The sequence below is a fragment of the Papilio polytes genome, unplaced genomic scaffold, assembly GCF_000836215.1.
Source record: "Papilio polytes unplaced genomic scaffold, Ppol_1.0 DF821400.1, whole genome shotgun sequence".
NCBI lineage: Eukaryota > Metazoa > Arthropoda > Insecta > Lepidoptera > Papilionidae > Papilio > Papilio polytes.
The window spans coordinates 6253828-6269024 of record NW_013527804.1 but is presented as its reverse complement, the minus strand read 5'-3'; the positions used below and the strand labels follow the sequence as shown (position 1 = coordinate 6269024).

Genomic DNA, 15197 nt, shown 5'->3' with positions numbered 1-15197 from the left:
TCCCTTCTTTGTGGCAGTACTAAACTACGTAACTAGTAACTGAGAAGTTACAGACAGCTAACTTAATAACAATAGATCTTCCAAAATACACTTAAGTAAGCTTTATCGAATAGATCTACGTAATGGCCATTGTTTCAACGGCGAGGATTCGTGTCAGGAATCTTATCAGGGTAACTGCTATCAGGCAAGTTTCGTACCATCGTATCGCCACGCGAACTCAAATTAAAAACCTATTAAGGCCACCCAACTTACAAATTCTTAAATTATCATGTGTGCGCAATTCTTTAACGTGTTTTGTTAAAGCTTTTGTTCCGTTTTTGTAATGTAAGATTGTAGCTGAAATAGATTCTCCGTTCTACATTTGTGTTCTAAAAAGTTATGTTTGTTTAGTTTTTGTATCTCATCTTGTGTAAAATCTGACACATTCCGACCTTCAAGGCTTTAGATAATTCCCTCAAGTTTTTAAGCCTTCATGACATAAAACCCGGATGATATAAAACCAACAACACTAGGACATTATTTATGTATTAAAATAAGAGATAGTTAAACGTTGGTAACATTTCAATGTACATGTTAAACAGAACTAAAGCAGTTGAAGTTAATCAATAGCATATAAATGGACTGATTAAAGTAAAAATGTCATCACTCAGTCTTATCTGTGGACACGAGAATGTGTTCGCGTTTAAGCCATGTAAATAATTTCTTATCACATATGTTGCTTTTAAAAGTGACTAGCGACCCGGCCTGGCTTTACACTGCTCCAGAGTCGATACGAAAATTGACATCATATTATAAACCTCTAAGATTATTATTATTATACATGTAAACCTTCTTCATGAATCACTCCGTCTATAAAAAAAACTGCATTAAAGTTGCGTATTTTTAAAAATCTAAGGCAGACAGACGGACAGACATGGAAGAAATTTCTTTTTATACTATGTTGTGAAGGGGCAAATGAACGACGGAAACACCGAGGTGCTATCTGACGCATATGGACATCCGTAACATCAGAGGAACTGCAGCGTTGCCGTCCTTTGGGAAAGAGATGGCTGCTTGAAGGACAGTAAATCGTACTGGTTAGATTTTCTATTACACGTAGTCCCAACTGCGAGTTCAAAACATACAGAATGTTAAGGGAGATTAGGACATTGGTAACTACGCTGATAGTAAATACATACTTTAATAAGTGACGTGACTATATTCACAAAGGTGTGTACCAAAACATTCGTAACGTAACGCCTTATCAAGCAGCACGTAGTTGTGATTCGAGGTGCTAAGGTGGCAATCAGCCGATCTCGTGCCTGGCGGCAGTTAGTCGGATAAATTAAAACTTAGCCGGCGCCAAGCGAACTACGCCGCAATGAATTAAAACACATACTGATGTGGTAATACTGTTTCCACTGTTGATATACTTGTATGTAAACATGTTGCAAAATATACTTGAGTATGATAAAATATAATTTAACGTGCTTCTACCTACGACTTTTTGCTCTTAAAGCATGTGCACACCTCAAACTAAACCATCGCACAACTGTTTAGTCTCGCTCTGATTCCTATGAGCTTATATGGATGTACAAACTACTCTATTTTTAGTTGTACTAAACAGTTGTATTGGCTGCGAAACAATTGACAATCGCACAATAGTTGTGCGATAGTTTAGTCAACGGTGTGCGCCCGCTCTTATCATACTTTTAGAAGTTAAGTTTTTACTAAGATCTAATAAATTAAAAAGAATTAAACAGCACATATGATTTATACTTGAAACACAATATTTTTTCATAAAAAAAAACAAATACAGACGAATTGAGTATCCTTCTTTTGGGAAGTCGGTCAAAAAACGTGAACTTTTTATTGTTTTCCCAGAGTATCTGAACACTGAAATAAATAAAACATTATGACTCAGAAGGATTTTTTTCTTTGAAATGTAACAATCGAGTTTTGTATATTAAAATTCCAAGGTCTGTAGGATTATTTAAATAAAAACACAAAATGCAAAATAGTACTTTATTCGTATTTACATATTGCTCAAAATTAACACTTAATGTCGATAATATATGCGTTGAATAACGCGACAGCACAACTTACCTACAGACAAATTGATATATTCTTTATATATCTTTTATATTTACAATAAAGTAGTGGAAAAACTTTACAAAGTACACACACGTACAGAAGCATATTAAAAGTAAAACATTAATACATGAAAAAACGCACAAATATTTCATTGATCAATCAAAATAACTTCTAATAGGGAAATTTATTAATAGCGATTTAATCTAAAAATCCTCATCATACAAAGTCTTTCTAAATATTGCTTATTTTTTATGATTTCGTTAATTTCATAAGATATTATTACAAAAAAAACATTCCATCACTAAGACATCTCTGTCTACCCCTTAAACTTATCTCGTGATTCAATTTCATCATTTTTAATCTAGAAGTTTCTGCTAACAATCTATTTTGATTTTATTTCCGACACAACCAAACATTTCTGGCGTAATCAAATAGTCTTCTTGGTCCTTCTGTCCTACTCCCACCTACTCTTCTTTCCACTCTTCCTCACTCTCTCTTTGGAGTCAGTGCTGGCGGCGGGCGCGTTCACTCCGGGCTGGATTGATGTCAGTGTTTGTTCCCAAGAATGGTCAGTAGACGCCGTAAACTGAATATTAATCAAATATTAACAATTACATCTTACTAATATTATAAAAGCGAAAGTTTAGATGGATGGATGTTTGTTACAGTTTGAAGCCTAAACGGCTGAACGGATTTCTATGAAATATAGATATATGAGATGTACAGGATATTCTAGAAGAACACATAGGGTACTTTTGTTTTTTTTATTCCACTCGGACGGAGTCGCGGGCGATAGCTAGTAATTTATAATCGTACATTAAGAACACTAGCTGTTGCTTGCGACTTCATTCGCGTGCAATTAAAATTATATGTTACTCGACTATAACGTAGCTTTTAATAGATGAAATAATGTTTGAAGTCGGTAGTTTTTGAGTTATTTCAATACATACAAAAATACAGTTTTTTTCTCGTGAGCGGTGTGTGTACTCGTGAAGGCGTGAAACAATAACCTATGGGACAGAATTTTTAAATGTGTCTGAACGAAAAAAAGTGTAGTATATGGCTTTTCATTATTATCCCAATGTTGGCGCAATCCTGCTACGTAATGACTTGTGTACGTAAGTGTACATGTGTATGTACCTGGTTGTACTGCGAGCGGAAGGCCTGCTTGAGGGACGCGAGGCGGTCGGTGGCGGGCCCCTGCAGCCGCTCGCCCGCGCCGAGCACGCTGGCGGGCTCCTCCGAGTACGTCGGCAGTCCGGGACGCTCCTTGTAACTGTAATTAACGTATACAATACAAATATTTCGTTTTTGTTTTAAAGATAGTAATTTGTTGTACAGACCCTAGCCCACAGCCTCCAACGTTTAAGTTCTTAGCTTTGCCCTTCTTGAAGCGCGACTTCCGGAACCAGGCAGACTGCATCGCTAGCTGCAGCAGCTCCTCCGGCACCTCCTGCAGACAAACACGATATTGTTAATACTATTTTTAGTACAAATATTTGTGTACGCGTATATACAACTGAGGACGCGTAATTCCTATCCAATTTGACAAAATCTGTACAAATGTGTAATGTAGTGTTTATATGTACGAGCATGTACTTCCTTGCACTGGTACATAAATGCGCATACTTGTTGTGTGTATAAGTGTTTGTGTATACATTATGTAAGTGCGCGCGCGTACGTTAGTGTACATTCGCGGGTGTACGTGCGTGCACTACACGTGCATATATCTATATATACACTTACCTACATATACGTGGAATTGGTAGTAGGTCATAAGTGTAATGTAATTCTAATGTCCATAGGCGTCGTTGATCACCTTTGTTTTCCCGCCGCTCGTTTACCCCCTTCTCACATAAAAAAATTCACGTGTAAGTGTTCATGTGTAATGATAGGTGCGTGTAGGCGTTAGTGTGTAAGTGTAGTGTACCTGCTGCACGGCCTCCAGACTGCGCAGCAGGTGCGCGGCGAACTCCCTGTCGCGGTCGCGGGCGAGCAGCGTGTGCGCATGCCCGCGCACGCCGGCGCGCCCCGTGCGGCCCACGCGGTGCGTGTGCGTGTCGATGTCGCGCGCCACCGTGTAGTTCACCACGGTGCGCACGTGCGGGATGTCCAGACCGCGGGCTACGACAGTTACGTATATAGCCAAGTCTCTAAGGATCATTGTTACTACATAAAATATCCAAAAACCTTAATATAGATGAAATTTATCACAGACTAGTTTAAGCCCGCGACTCAGTCCGCGTAATATTAAAAAAAAGTGAGTAGCCTATGTGTTCTTCCAGACTAACCTCTACATCTATACCAAATTTCATCCAAATCCGTTGCGCCGTTTAGGCTACAAACTCTAACAAACATCTATCCATACATCTAAACTTTCGCATTTATAATGTTAGTATGAAGTATAATGTAGAACACAGTCTGAAACAATGCACAGGCCACTTTCACTAAGTTCCTTTATTTGCGCGCGGACAAAGACACTTACAATATCTAGTTATTTTCATACATTAAAGCCCAAATGTCTGGAGACATGTTAGTACCAAGAATAATTTTGTTTCTGATACCCAGAACTAGTTTTCCGTCAAATCTTTCCCTTCCCATCCTCTACTAATTGGTAGAAAAGGGACAGAGTGTATTTAGCGCAGTAATGTCGGTATATTCGTGTACCTGCAACATCAGTGGCGACGAGAATGGTGGTCTCTTGGCGCTTGAAGGCGGTGATGACCTTGTTGCGGTCCGCCTGGTCCATGTCCCCGTGCAACAGCAGCGCGTCGTACTCCTGCACGCCCAGGTTCGCAGCCGTCTGCTCCGCTTCTAACTGACAGACCACCACAATATTATATATACATATACATAATAGCTGATGCTCGCGATTTCGTCTGTGTGAAATTAAAAAAAATATAGCCTGTTACTCAGTGATAACATAGCTTTTTAACGGTGCAAGAATTTTTGAAACCCGCCCAGCAGTTTTTGAGGCATGTCAATACATTCAAATACAATTTTTTCCTCTATATTTGACCTATTCTATAAAACGTACCTTTTTAGTAACAAATATGATAACACTTCCCGCAGACAGGAACTCTACCAAGTTGTTCAACAACCACGACCACTTCTCCTCCGGTTTGTTGAATATTCTGTAACAAAAACCATACATTACTAAACTAATGTAACATATGTTTCAATAACATAGATGTATCTGCAGTTCTTTTGAATATATTTGTACATCACAATCAGACATAGTATACAGTGTCGTACACTTTGCGAATGTAAAATGTACATTTTATGAGTGTACAGTCGCGTCGTACATTTCATGAGTGTAGTGTCGTACATTTATGAGTGAACAGTGTCGTACATTTTATAAGTGTACAGTCGCGTCGTACATTTAGTGAGTGTACAGTGTTCTACATTTCAGGAGTGTACAGTGTCGTACATTTAGTGAGTGTACAGTGTTCTACATTTCAGGAGTGTACAGTGTCGTACATTTCAGGAGTGTACATTGTTCTACATTTCAGGAGTGTACAGTGTCGTACATTTCAGGAGTGTACAGTGTTCTACATTTCAGGAGTGTAGTGTCGTACATTTTGTGAGTGTGCAGTGTTCTACATTTCAGGAGTGTAGTGTCGTACATTTTGTGAGTGTGCAGCCGCGTCGTACATTTTATGAGAGTACAGTGTACTTTTTGTAAGTGTGCAGTCGCGTCGTACATTTCATGAGTGTACAGTCGCGTGGTAAATTAAGGTAAATGTACAATATACAGTTTATGAGTGTAGTGTAGAAGTGTGTGCATACTTGACGTGCTGTGTGACGAGGTCGGTGGCCTCGCCCGCGGCGCCGTGCTGCACGCGCACGGGGTCGTGCAGCGCGTCGCGCGCCAGGCGCTCCACGCGGCGCGGGAACGTCGCCGAGAACAGCAGCGCCTGCCGCTCCGGCCGCACGTGGCTGCAGATAGACCGCACCTGCGGCTCTACCACACAACAAATACAGAACAACTTAAAAAAATATTAAAGGATAATTAAAAAGCTAACCTAAACCAGGGTTGTTTCTAAAATCGAAGAAAAAGCTATAATAGTATTATAAAAAGGAAAGATTTTTTTTTTTGTATTTTTGTATGTATTGAAATAACTCAAAAACTACTTAACCGATTTCAAAAATTCTTGTATCATCTGAGCAACATAGGCTATATTTTTTTATTTCACGGGGACGAAGTCGCGAGCAACAGCTAGTGTAGAATAAATATAAAAACACTAATGTGTATCATAATTTATTTACTAGAAATAATGGTCAGTATTTTAAAATAAAAAAAATCCTATAGTAATCAGTACAAATGTATTAAATAAAAAAAAGGATTAAACGACCGAATACCCTAACAGCCAGTGCGATAACTTAAAATAAAAAATCCTATTAAATTTAAACAAAATTAACTTCAACCATAGAATAATTTCTAGTTTAAAAAGTATATATATTTATTTACCAAATCCCATATCGAACATTCTGTCAGCTTCATCCAGCACGAGGTAAGTGACTCGCTGCAGATTGGTCGCCTTGCACTTAATGAGATCTATCATACGTCCCGGAGTGCCCACCACTATCTCAGCACCGCCTGAAAAACAATTACATTGTTAATAACATAAAATAAAGAATATTAACAGCATGCGAATCAGTTCCACGGAATTAAAAAAAACTTAGTGTTCTTTCAGTCTATGTTCTACATTGTAATGTGTCTGTCAAAAGATAAAAAAAAAAAGAAAAACGTCATCTGTCACTTTTGACAGCGGCCATACACGTGTTATAAAAAAGAACATTGATCATTGATCATTATTATTTGCTAAGGCTTGAGTTTTCCATTATTATTGTTCCTTGTGACTACTGTTTTCCCCCTTTTGGATGTGGAAGTGTTGCTCCTACATGAGGCAGCGTAGTCGAAGGAGTGTGCCGCCTGAGATCGGAGTACCTGCTGCCCAGAAGTTTAGGAAGCAGTCAAGAACGAAGGCAGCCAATGAACTGAACCCAGCTGATGTGCTTGTCGCTTCCTTGTAAGCGAGGAGCGATCGCCGTTTAAGCTTTTTTTTAATTTACAGCTTAATAAAAGCAAAAATGTTTTAACAAAAACTATTTTTTTTATATATATATAACAGAACAACGCGACAACATCTGTGACAAATTTCATCGAGATCTGTTCACCTGTGCTGGAGATACTTTAGTAACGAACATCCATCCAACTTTCGTATTTATAATATTAGTAAGAAATGAGATAGAACCTCATAGATATAGTGACTGATTAAGTAAATACGTTATTAAAATGTCTTCAATGACAACTCACTCTCCAGAGCTTTCGACTGTTCCCATTTGGACCCCCCGCCGTAGCAGCACACACATCTTATATTGTACACTTTGCCGAAACGCTTAGCTTCCATATAAATCTAAAAAAAAGACAAATAAACTTCGTTAGCGTGGAATTTAAAAAAAATTGTGCATATGCCCGTCCATGTCAGTTACCCTCCAATAAAAGTCCCGTCAAAATCGGACCAACCGTTTTGGAGATTCCCTAGAACAAACGCGACATGCACACAAACAGACAGACAAAAAAATGCGATTTTCGTGCAAATACACCTCAAAATCTAAAATCCAGAATCTCCAATTTTATTATATGTTTAGACAGAGAAGAAAGTGGGGTAGATCTTACTTGCTGTGCAAGTTCCCTCGTTGGTGCTAGAATGAGACCGATGGGTCCATCACCAGGAGCCAGTTCTTTCTGGTCCATTATATGAACTAGCAGAGGCCACAAAAACGCTGCAGTTTTACCAGAACCAGTACGAGCGATACCTGAAAAATTAAAAATATATTTGTTCAATAAACATAAAATATTAAAAAAATACGTACCCCATTTTAAAAAATTTACAATAGCAATTTCCACATTATTTAAATTTTTTTACAAATTTATTTGTATTTTTTTTTATTTAACTATCTTTTAACCATTCTAGTTAAGCTTGAAAAAGCTTGTGCTAAGATATATTTCTCGACGAATAGGGGATTCGAACCCTCGACCGCAAGATCCGCAAGTCCGTACCCGAAGCCATTAGGCTATTAGCGCTTTAATAAGATACATATTTTATGAAGCTGACTGTACCAAATGACCAAATCAATAAGCATACCAATTAGGTCTCTTCCGGAGAGTGCTGCGGGCACACCAGCTGCCTGTATGGGTGTGGGCTGCGTGTACTCAGACTTGCGGATGGCCTTCATCAGCTGCTCATCAAATCCTAGATGTGCAAAACTGCTCACTGGCCGCGGAGGATCAGGGCCTGTTATCTGAAATATAGATTAGTAGAAAACTTACTAATATTTTAAATGCAAGTTTGGACGTATGTTTGTTAGAAAGAATCCCTAAACAGCTGATCACTTGGTGAAAGGCATAGAGTATAGTCTAGAAGATAATAGCTACTTAAACTTTATTTTTTAATTATAAAGTTAATCTGAAAATCTAGTAGTTATTAATTTACCACTAAGGTAGACCCTTAGGGCACATTAATATGACAATAACCGTTAAATGACTCTGAAGGTAAATTAGTCTTAATACACACTAAGTATAAAATTTCTGCTCTGGGAGTGATTAGATCAGCTTGTTTTTTAATCATTTTCAATGTAAGCAAAGGAGTTATTTCCATATTTTCCACAATGTGGCCAGTGTTTATATCTGGTCAAGATAAAATTAACAAACCTTAACACCTAAACTTTTTTTCAAGTCTTCAACTTGTTGATGTGTCAAATTCTCAATTTCCTCGTGCGGCACGTAGAAGTTTTTCTCAAATGGCTCGTAAGTAATTTCCGAATGATCAATAGGTGGCAATGGATCTATGATCTTCTTCTTTGGTGGTGCTATTGGATTTCCATCCTGGTCATATTCAATTTCTTGGTCAGATTCATCACCTGCATTTCCTAGAGGATTTTCTTCCATGTATCTGTATAGAATTGTAAAAAAATTGGTATATCTTAGTGATTTTCTTTTTTTTTATAAAAAATATTAGTAGATTTTTGTTAATTTACTAATATTTCCTAATTATTAATTCGAAAGTTTGGATGGCAGACTGTTACTATATTTTCGAAATAACTACATCAATCTTTTTGAAATTCGACAGAGATGTAGAACATAGTCTGAAGGAACACAGAGTTCTTACTATTTTTTATAATTCCATGTAGACAAAGTTGCGGGAATAAGCCAGTAACTTTTAAATATCAATGCGTCTAAGGTTGAGAAGACACTGTTATTGCAAACTATATTCACGTTTAAATTTATTTGAAAGTTAGCAGCTATAAATATTTTATTTAAAACATACTTATAGTAACTTTCTTCATCGTCCAATTCATCAATGTCCCCTCTTGTCCCTCTGCCGCTGTCCTCTTTACCAGCTATTGCATTTTCTTTACTTGTGACCATGTCCTTTGCTGCTTGCTTCTCTAAGCCAGCCATATAAGCATCTAGTGGATCCTCTTCATCATCATCTGCCTATTACAAGACACTGTTAGCCAACAAAACATATATAGGAGTATAAAAGTGGGCTTGAGTAGTAAAAACAATTGAACTTTTTAACAGTGGTAGTGCCCGCTTTAACATCTTAGCACTGCAGGGCCGGTACGCCCGGTGTAATACCACAACCACACAGAAGACAGGCGTGAAATGGAAGCAATTCCGTGTTTCGTCTGATGAGTGTGGTGCCGGAGGAGTAATTTTCGTCCCTTTCTCTTTACCACCCTTTTCTTTTAAGGAGAGGTTGGGAAGAGGATTTGACGGTGGAGGAGATGCATAGGAAGGGGAAATATTCTCTTTATGTGCGTCTCCTCCTCCGTCGTATAAGGGTAGGCAACGCATCTGCAATTGAGGATGTCTATGGGCAGCGGTCGCTTTGCCATTTTAGCGGTTTCAGGTGGCCGCTTGCTCGTTTGCCATCTTATGTTAGAAAAAAAACTAATAGAAATAAGTTAATACAAACACCTCATATTTTTCTTACATATGTGAATTTAATTTTTGATATTTTCAGATCTTATCAATCACAATTTTAAATTTACCAATGTCTAAAACTTTGGTACCTTAGAGCTAGAAGCAATATCATTGGTGGGACTGCCTGGTGCAGGGATGTACGCCAGAGCTGGTGTTGGAGGCTCGTCATCATCATCAAAATATCTACAACAATATTTGTGAGTTATTCAAATTGTAATAAATCAACTTTAGAATGTTAACTGAGAGACAAGTTCTTGCTTTTAAGTGGTCGCCTATATTTACAAACGACAAGGATTACAATGAAGTATTTGAAAAATAAATATTATTAAATAGAATAATATAAATAAAATATTCTGAGACTTACTCATCTTCAGTTTTTGAACGCTTTTTTCCCAGAGTTCCCCAGTTGCCAGCGACAGCATTCTGAGTTATGGAATTCATAGTTGAATACCCCTGCTTAGAGAGACCTGAACTTGGCGGAGGGACTGCGTGCATCGGTGTCGTAGGAGGTGGAACTGCATGCAAGGATATATTCGAAGGATTCCGTTTTGGCATCGAGAAACCTGCAAACCCGAACCCCTTCCCACCACTACCTCCCGAATTGTAACTCATTATGATTTTTAATTTATTATTTGCGGAACGAAATTCAGATTTGTATTAATTAATAACAACAGGGAGGTTATTTGTTTAAACTTTCGGCGTATGTCACTCAGTTGTTGATAACTAAACAAAAATAGTACAGTAAACTAGAGCAAAAATGTATCCGTTACGTAAATGAATGTTTTGATAATTATTTGCAATATTTAAATCTTCAAAAGCAAATAAGCAAAATAACAACAGCGCCTACAAAATTCTTCTAATTCCTGTGTTGCCATTCGCCATCGCCATAGTATTTGTCAAAGACGGTAGTTTTTCTTAAAAATTACCAATAACAAAACAAGCAATTAACTCCCCGGGGGTGGATCTACAGATTTTTTCTTTATCTACCATAAGAATATAAACATAATAAATTTTGCTAAAGCTTAAGGCAAATCTAAAACTTATTGCTCAATCTTTTACATTTTTACATGGATGTATGACTAGAACAGGATAGAGTTCTTATCGTAACATTGAAGCCGAGCGAGACCTTAATAACTGTACCGTGTTTCCCTCTCTGGCCATGGTGACCATATTGAAGTATGATTTTAGGACAATAATTATTAAAAACATATTCGTGACCTGACGTCGGATTTTTAATCAAAGGTGCCAATGATAAACTTGCTTTATGCGGCACTATACATTTCCCGTTTTTGCTTGCTTTTCACACACGCGTCATAAACCTTATTTTTTATTGCAAATCGCGGAAAGAATTATCGTTTGTGAGTTCTTACTTTTTCTGTGAAAATATTAGAAATATTGAAATCAGTAATCGAGTAAAATTTAATTAATGATTTTCTCAATCATTCTCAGAATTTCTAGGATTGGATAGTCATGCATGGTCACCGTATCTATTTTATCTATTTTATCTTCATTTTAAAAATTATGTTTAAAACTATTACCTATGAAAAGGTAAACTACAATCATGATAATACCCGCTTCCGCAAGCCTCCGCGACATAAGTTTTTGATAGGAATTTGGTTTAGCCAGCACACAAAATGATTAAATAAATAAAGTTTTTTATTTATTCTCATAAAAATTAATATTAGTACAACTGTGTATAAAAACAAGATATTATTTTTATACTATTCTAGACATGTTCTTTTTCTCTACATTCGAACAACTCAAATTAAATTAACTTATGTCATTATTTAAATACAGCCAGTCTTACACTGCAAAACATCAAATAGGTTTCATTTACAACAGTTTTTACCATTATAACAAGGGAATTTTAAAAATGTTACGGATTTCAAAAACGCTGCCAATGAAGGCCGATTCGGCAATGGCATGCGGTGTTGTCAATTCAGGTGTTTAAATTTCAAAGAAATAAAAGAAAACCTGTACGCCAATCGCAAATATGCGTTATTAAAGTTTTACATGTAACAACAAATAGTATTGCTTAAACATGTCAGTATTAAATTATTATTAATATTTGGAAACATTTTGATAGTAAATATTTTTACTACATTACATTACATCAATTGCCTATTTTTCTACAAACAACGAAAGGATTGATATCTGGCAACTCCAGCTCACTGTTAGAAAGGGACATATCGGACACTTATAGCCCTCTCACTCGTTTCAATTTCATTTTGCGGGGTACCAAGACTTTTAAGCCCTTAGCATAGGGTTTTAATTTCTTTAGTTTAACTGAATGATGTACAGAAAGAACACACTCCTGTTGTACGTAGTACTTATTACCTCCATGCATGTTTAACTTTAACATTTGATTGTAAAATCAAATGTCAACTGTCAACTGTGTCAATGTCATATCGAAATCGCAAGTCAACAAAATATTTACGATTTCCTAATTTTAAAACATAAGATCTACTATCCTCAGTTCATAAAAGTTTTAACGATCACTTAAATACTAAATAATCATGTTTTATCAGTTGTGTATTTTCGTATTTGCGTTTTTAGCGATTACTAAAGTAGAAGCATCATCAGGGTATGACTTTGGAGATTTCCTTGCAACGGTCTTGGGTATCGGTATTGCTGTCGTAGGAATCCTCGCTTGCTTGGGCAATTATGCGAGACAGAAAGCTAGAAACGAATTCATTTGAAACAACGTAAGTTTCCATCGACTTACAATTATTTAATCTGACTGCTCTAAACCTGTTTTAACACAGCAAATGAGTTAATACTTGTGAAATGTATTAGTGAAACGATACTAAAGCGTTTTTTAAATTGCGTACGTAATGTCTTCAATTGAACATTTTCTTAACCACCATTAAAATTAGATAAAAGATCCATTAAAACTTGTTATTTTTGTTACAGAACTTGGGGCTTGTTCTACTTCGTTACAACATAACTTTATAGGTCTTCAATATTTTAGATTTGTTATAAAAGAAAATTGACTTAGATCTGTCTTATTACATTTCTCATTGTTTATATTGATACAGGATTATAAGATTGCATAATTTTTAATATTTTCAGTGCTGCTGAGTCACTCTCCATGTTAGTGTCTTAGATACACTGAAAATATTGAAGAGGAGGGAGTACTACATTTTTTTGTTTAAAAGTTTTCTGTATTTTGTGTTGATGTTATTAGTAAGTTGTAAATATATTAATGAAAGAAACCTTACTTTTAGCTCATGTAAACATTTAATCAAATAACCCAATTAAAATATAAGCATTGTATGTATAATATAGCTTTTTATATGCAATAAACTTTATAGTAAAAACTGTTGACTTATTTTTCTTAACTTTTATGAAAAAATGTTCTTAAATACATCAATGAGCTGCAGTTGGTTGAAGTAATGCATTTGTTCTATATGAACATTTTACCATACATCAGAAAACCTCTCATGCAAACAGGGGCTAAGTACCACTTTACCCTTCACTGTAGTAAACACTTTGGCTCCAGGTCCTGTTCATACGCAAAATACGCGCCAGTCATGGTGTTGTGGAAACCATAGCCCCTACTACTACTAGTTAACAGTTTGTTGCGTAAATTGTTACAAACATAACGAGCTATAAGTTGGAAATAAAAGATGTTTGACGATTGTAAATAATTTATAATTGAATAAAACAACACAAATTGCTCTCATGATCCTCAGTTTCAGGCAGTGATAATTAAAATTATTTCATTGTCAACATATCTTATTGCATGTTATTCTATTTTGGTATTTCCCCAATTAACTTAATCACTAGCAATTTCCAATTTCTCTATTTCATTTACTATGTCATTTTTCTTTGACAATTTCTCTTTTTGATCTTTATCTGGATTTTTTAACATTCCCGATTTTATTTTTTCCTCAAGCATTTCAATATCTCTCAATTTCTTCTTTAGATTCTTTAATCTCTTTGCTGGGTCAGAACTCGGTGTTGAGTTATTGGACAAAGATACCGGTGTACTGAATGTTGGTTCTATTATTTCACATTTGGATAGCTTTTCCGTTGCCTCTTCTACTCCTGTAATAGAAAATAAACTTTGAAAGGGTTACTATAAAAAACATATTAATTAAAAAGTTACTAAGCATAATTTAATTAGCCTGGGTATATATTTAAGGAGTTTAGACATCCATTCAAATACAATATAATCTTGCAAGTCTGCAACCTGTGATATCACACTGTGATCATAAAGAGTTTAACCAATACCCACATTAACAGCAAAATATACTAATTAGTGTGTGTTTTATTACTTATTGGATCTTATTTGATTTGAGAAAAATATAACAAATGTCACAAACCTGACTTCTTCTTCTTTTTCTTCTTTTCCACATTTATTATCATACCAGGAATAGGTTGTATTGTACCTCCTTGTCCTTTCTTTTTCTGAGCTTGAGCCACAATTTCTGGCGTCAGCCCTACAGGTAGTCCCGTATTCTGACGAGCCTTGAATTGTTTGCCCTTACTTTCGTATAACGGTACTTCTTCCTGGGGGACATAACCTTCTCTTATCCTACGAGGTTTACGCCAAGTACCGTCAGGACGTTGTGAAGCTGGTATAAACTTACAACCTGCTCAAAATCACATCATATTGTTTCATTATGGTTGAGAAACGAATGCTGTCAAGCGTAAGGCAAAGCGAAAATAAAACATGAAGAATTTTTCGAGTGCATTATTGTGTAAACAATAAACTTTAAGTAAAACATTGTTGTAACAGCTGTACCGTTATAGTATCTTCACTGTTAAATAATCTACATTTAGTTTAACGATTTCAAAACTTTTTAAAGGGATCGTAATAACGAAAAGGAAATCCGAATAATCAAACCTCACCATCAGCATCATGTTCGTATGCTGTAGTAGCCATTCTAGATCCAAGATTGCAAATTTGCAATCGCCAAATCTCATAAATTCGTCATTAAGTTTATGCAGGAATTTTTGTTCCTGCACTTTTTTCGCATGCGACTATTTTGATATTTTGATTTTGACGTTTGAACACAAATTTTTATTTTTACAAACATGTTTTGTTACAGATGAAATAGCAATGTTGCTTTAGAAAATTGGTTGGGCTGAAATAAATTCGTAAGCGCAATTTAATTACGTA

General features: G+C 36.1%; 2 protein-coding genes across 3 annotated transcripts; both read right to left on the bottom strand.

Moving 5' to 3' along the window:
* Positions 1-1990: 1990 nt before the first annotated feature.
* LOC106108945 (ATP-dependent RNA helicase DDX42) lies at positions 1991-10926 on the bottom strand. Its single transcript, XM_013290310.1, has 15 exons — positions 10434-10926; positions 10159-10252; positions 9408-9577; positions 8792-9032; positions 8226-8382; positions 7757-7896; positions 7394-7493; positions 6545-6673; positions 5863-6037; positions 5111-5207; positions 4741-4891; positions 4004-4197; positions 3417-3526; positions 3214-3349; positions 1991-2659 (listed from the first exon to the last, which is right to left on the bottom strand). The coding sequence occupies exons 1-15, from the start codon at positions 10679-10681 to the stop codon at positions 2528-2530; spliced, it is 2274 nt and encodes a 757-aa protein (XP_013145764.1). The 5' UTR covers positions 10682-10926; the 3' UTR covers positions 1991-2527.
* A 2775-nt stretch (positions 10927-13701) lies between these two features.
* On the bottom strand, positions 13702-15098 carry LOC106108792 (partner of Y14 and mago). 2 transcript variants are annotated; one of them, XM_013290065.1, is made up of 3 exons: positions 14927-15098; positions 14398-14584; positions 13702-14119 (listed from the first exon to the last, which is right to left on the bottom strand). In XM_013290065.1, the coding sequence occupies exons 1-3, from the start codon at positions 14999-15001 to the stop codon at positions 13848-13850; spliced, it is 534 nt and encodes a 177-aa protein (XP_013145519.1). In that variant the 5' UTR covers positions 15002-15098; the 3' UTR covers positions 13702-13847. The 2 variants fall into 2 exon arrangements, with proteins under 2 accessions (XP_013145519.1, XP_013145518.1); XM_013290064.1 differs by having other exon boundaries at positions 14398-14667; positions 14927-15096.
* Between the last annotated feature and the right edge of the window lie 99 nt (positions 15099-15197).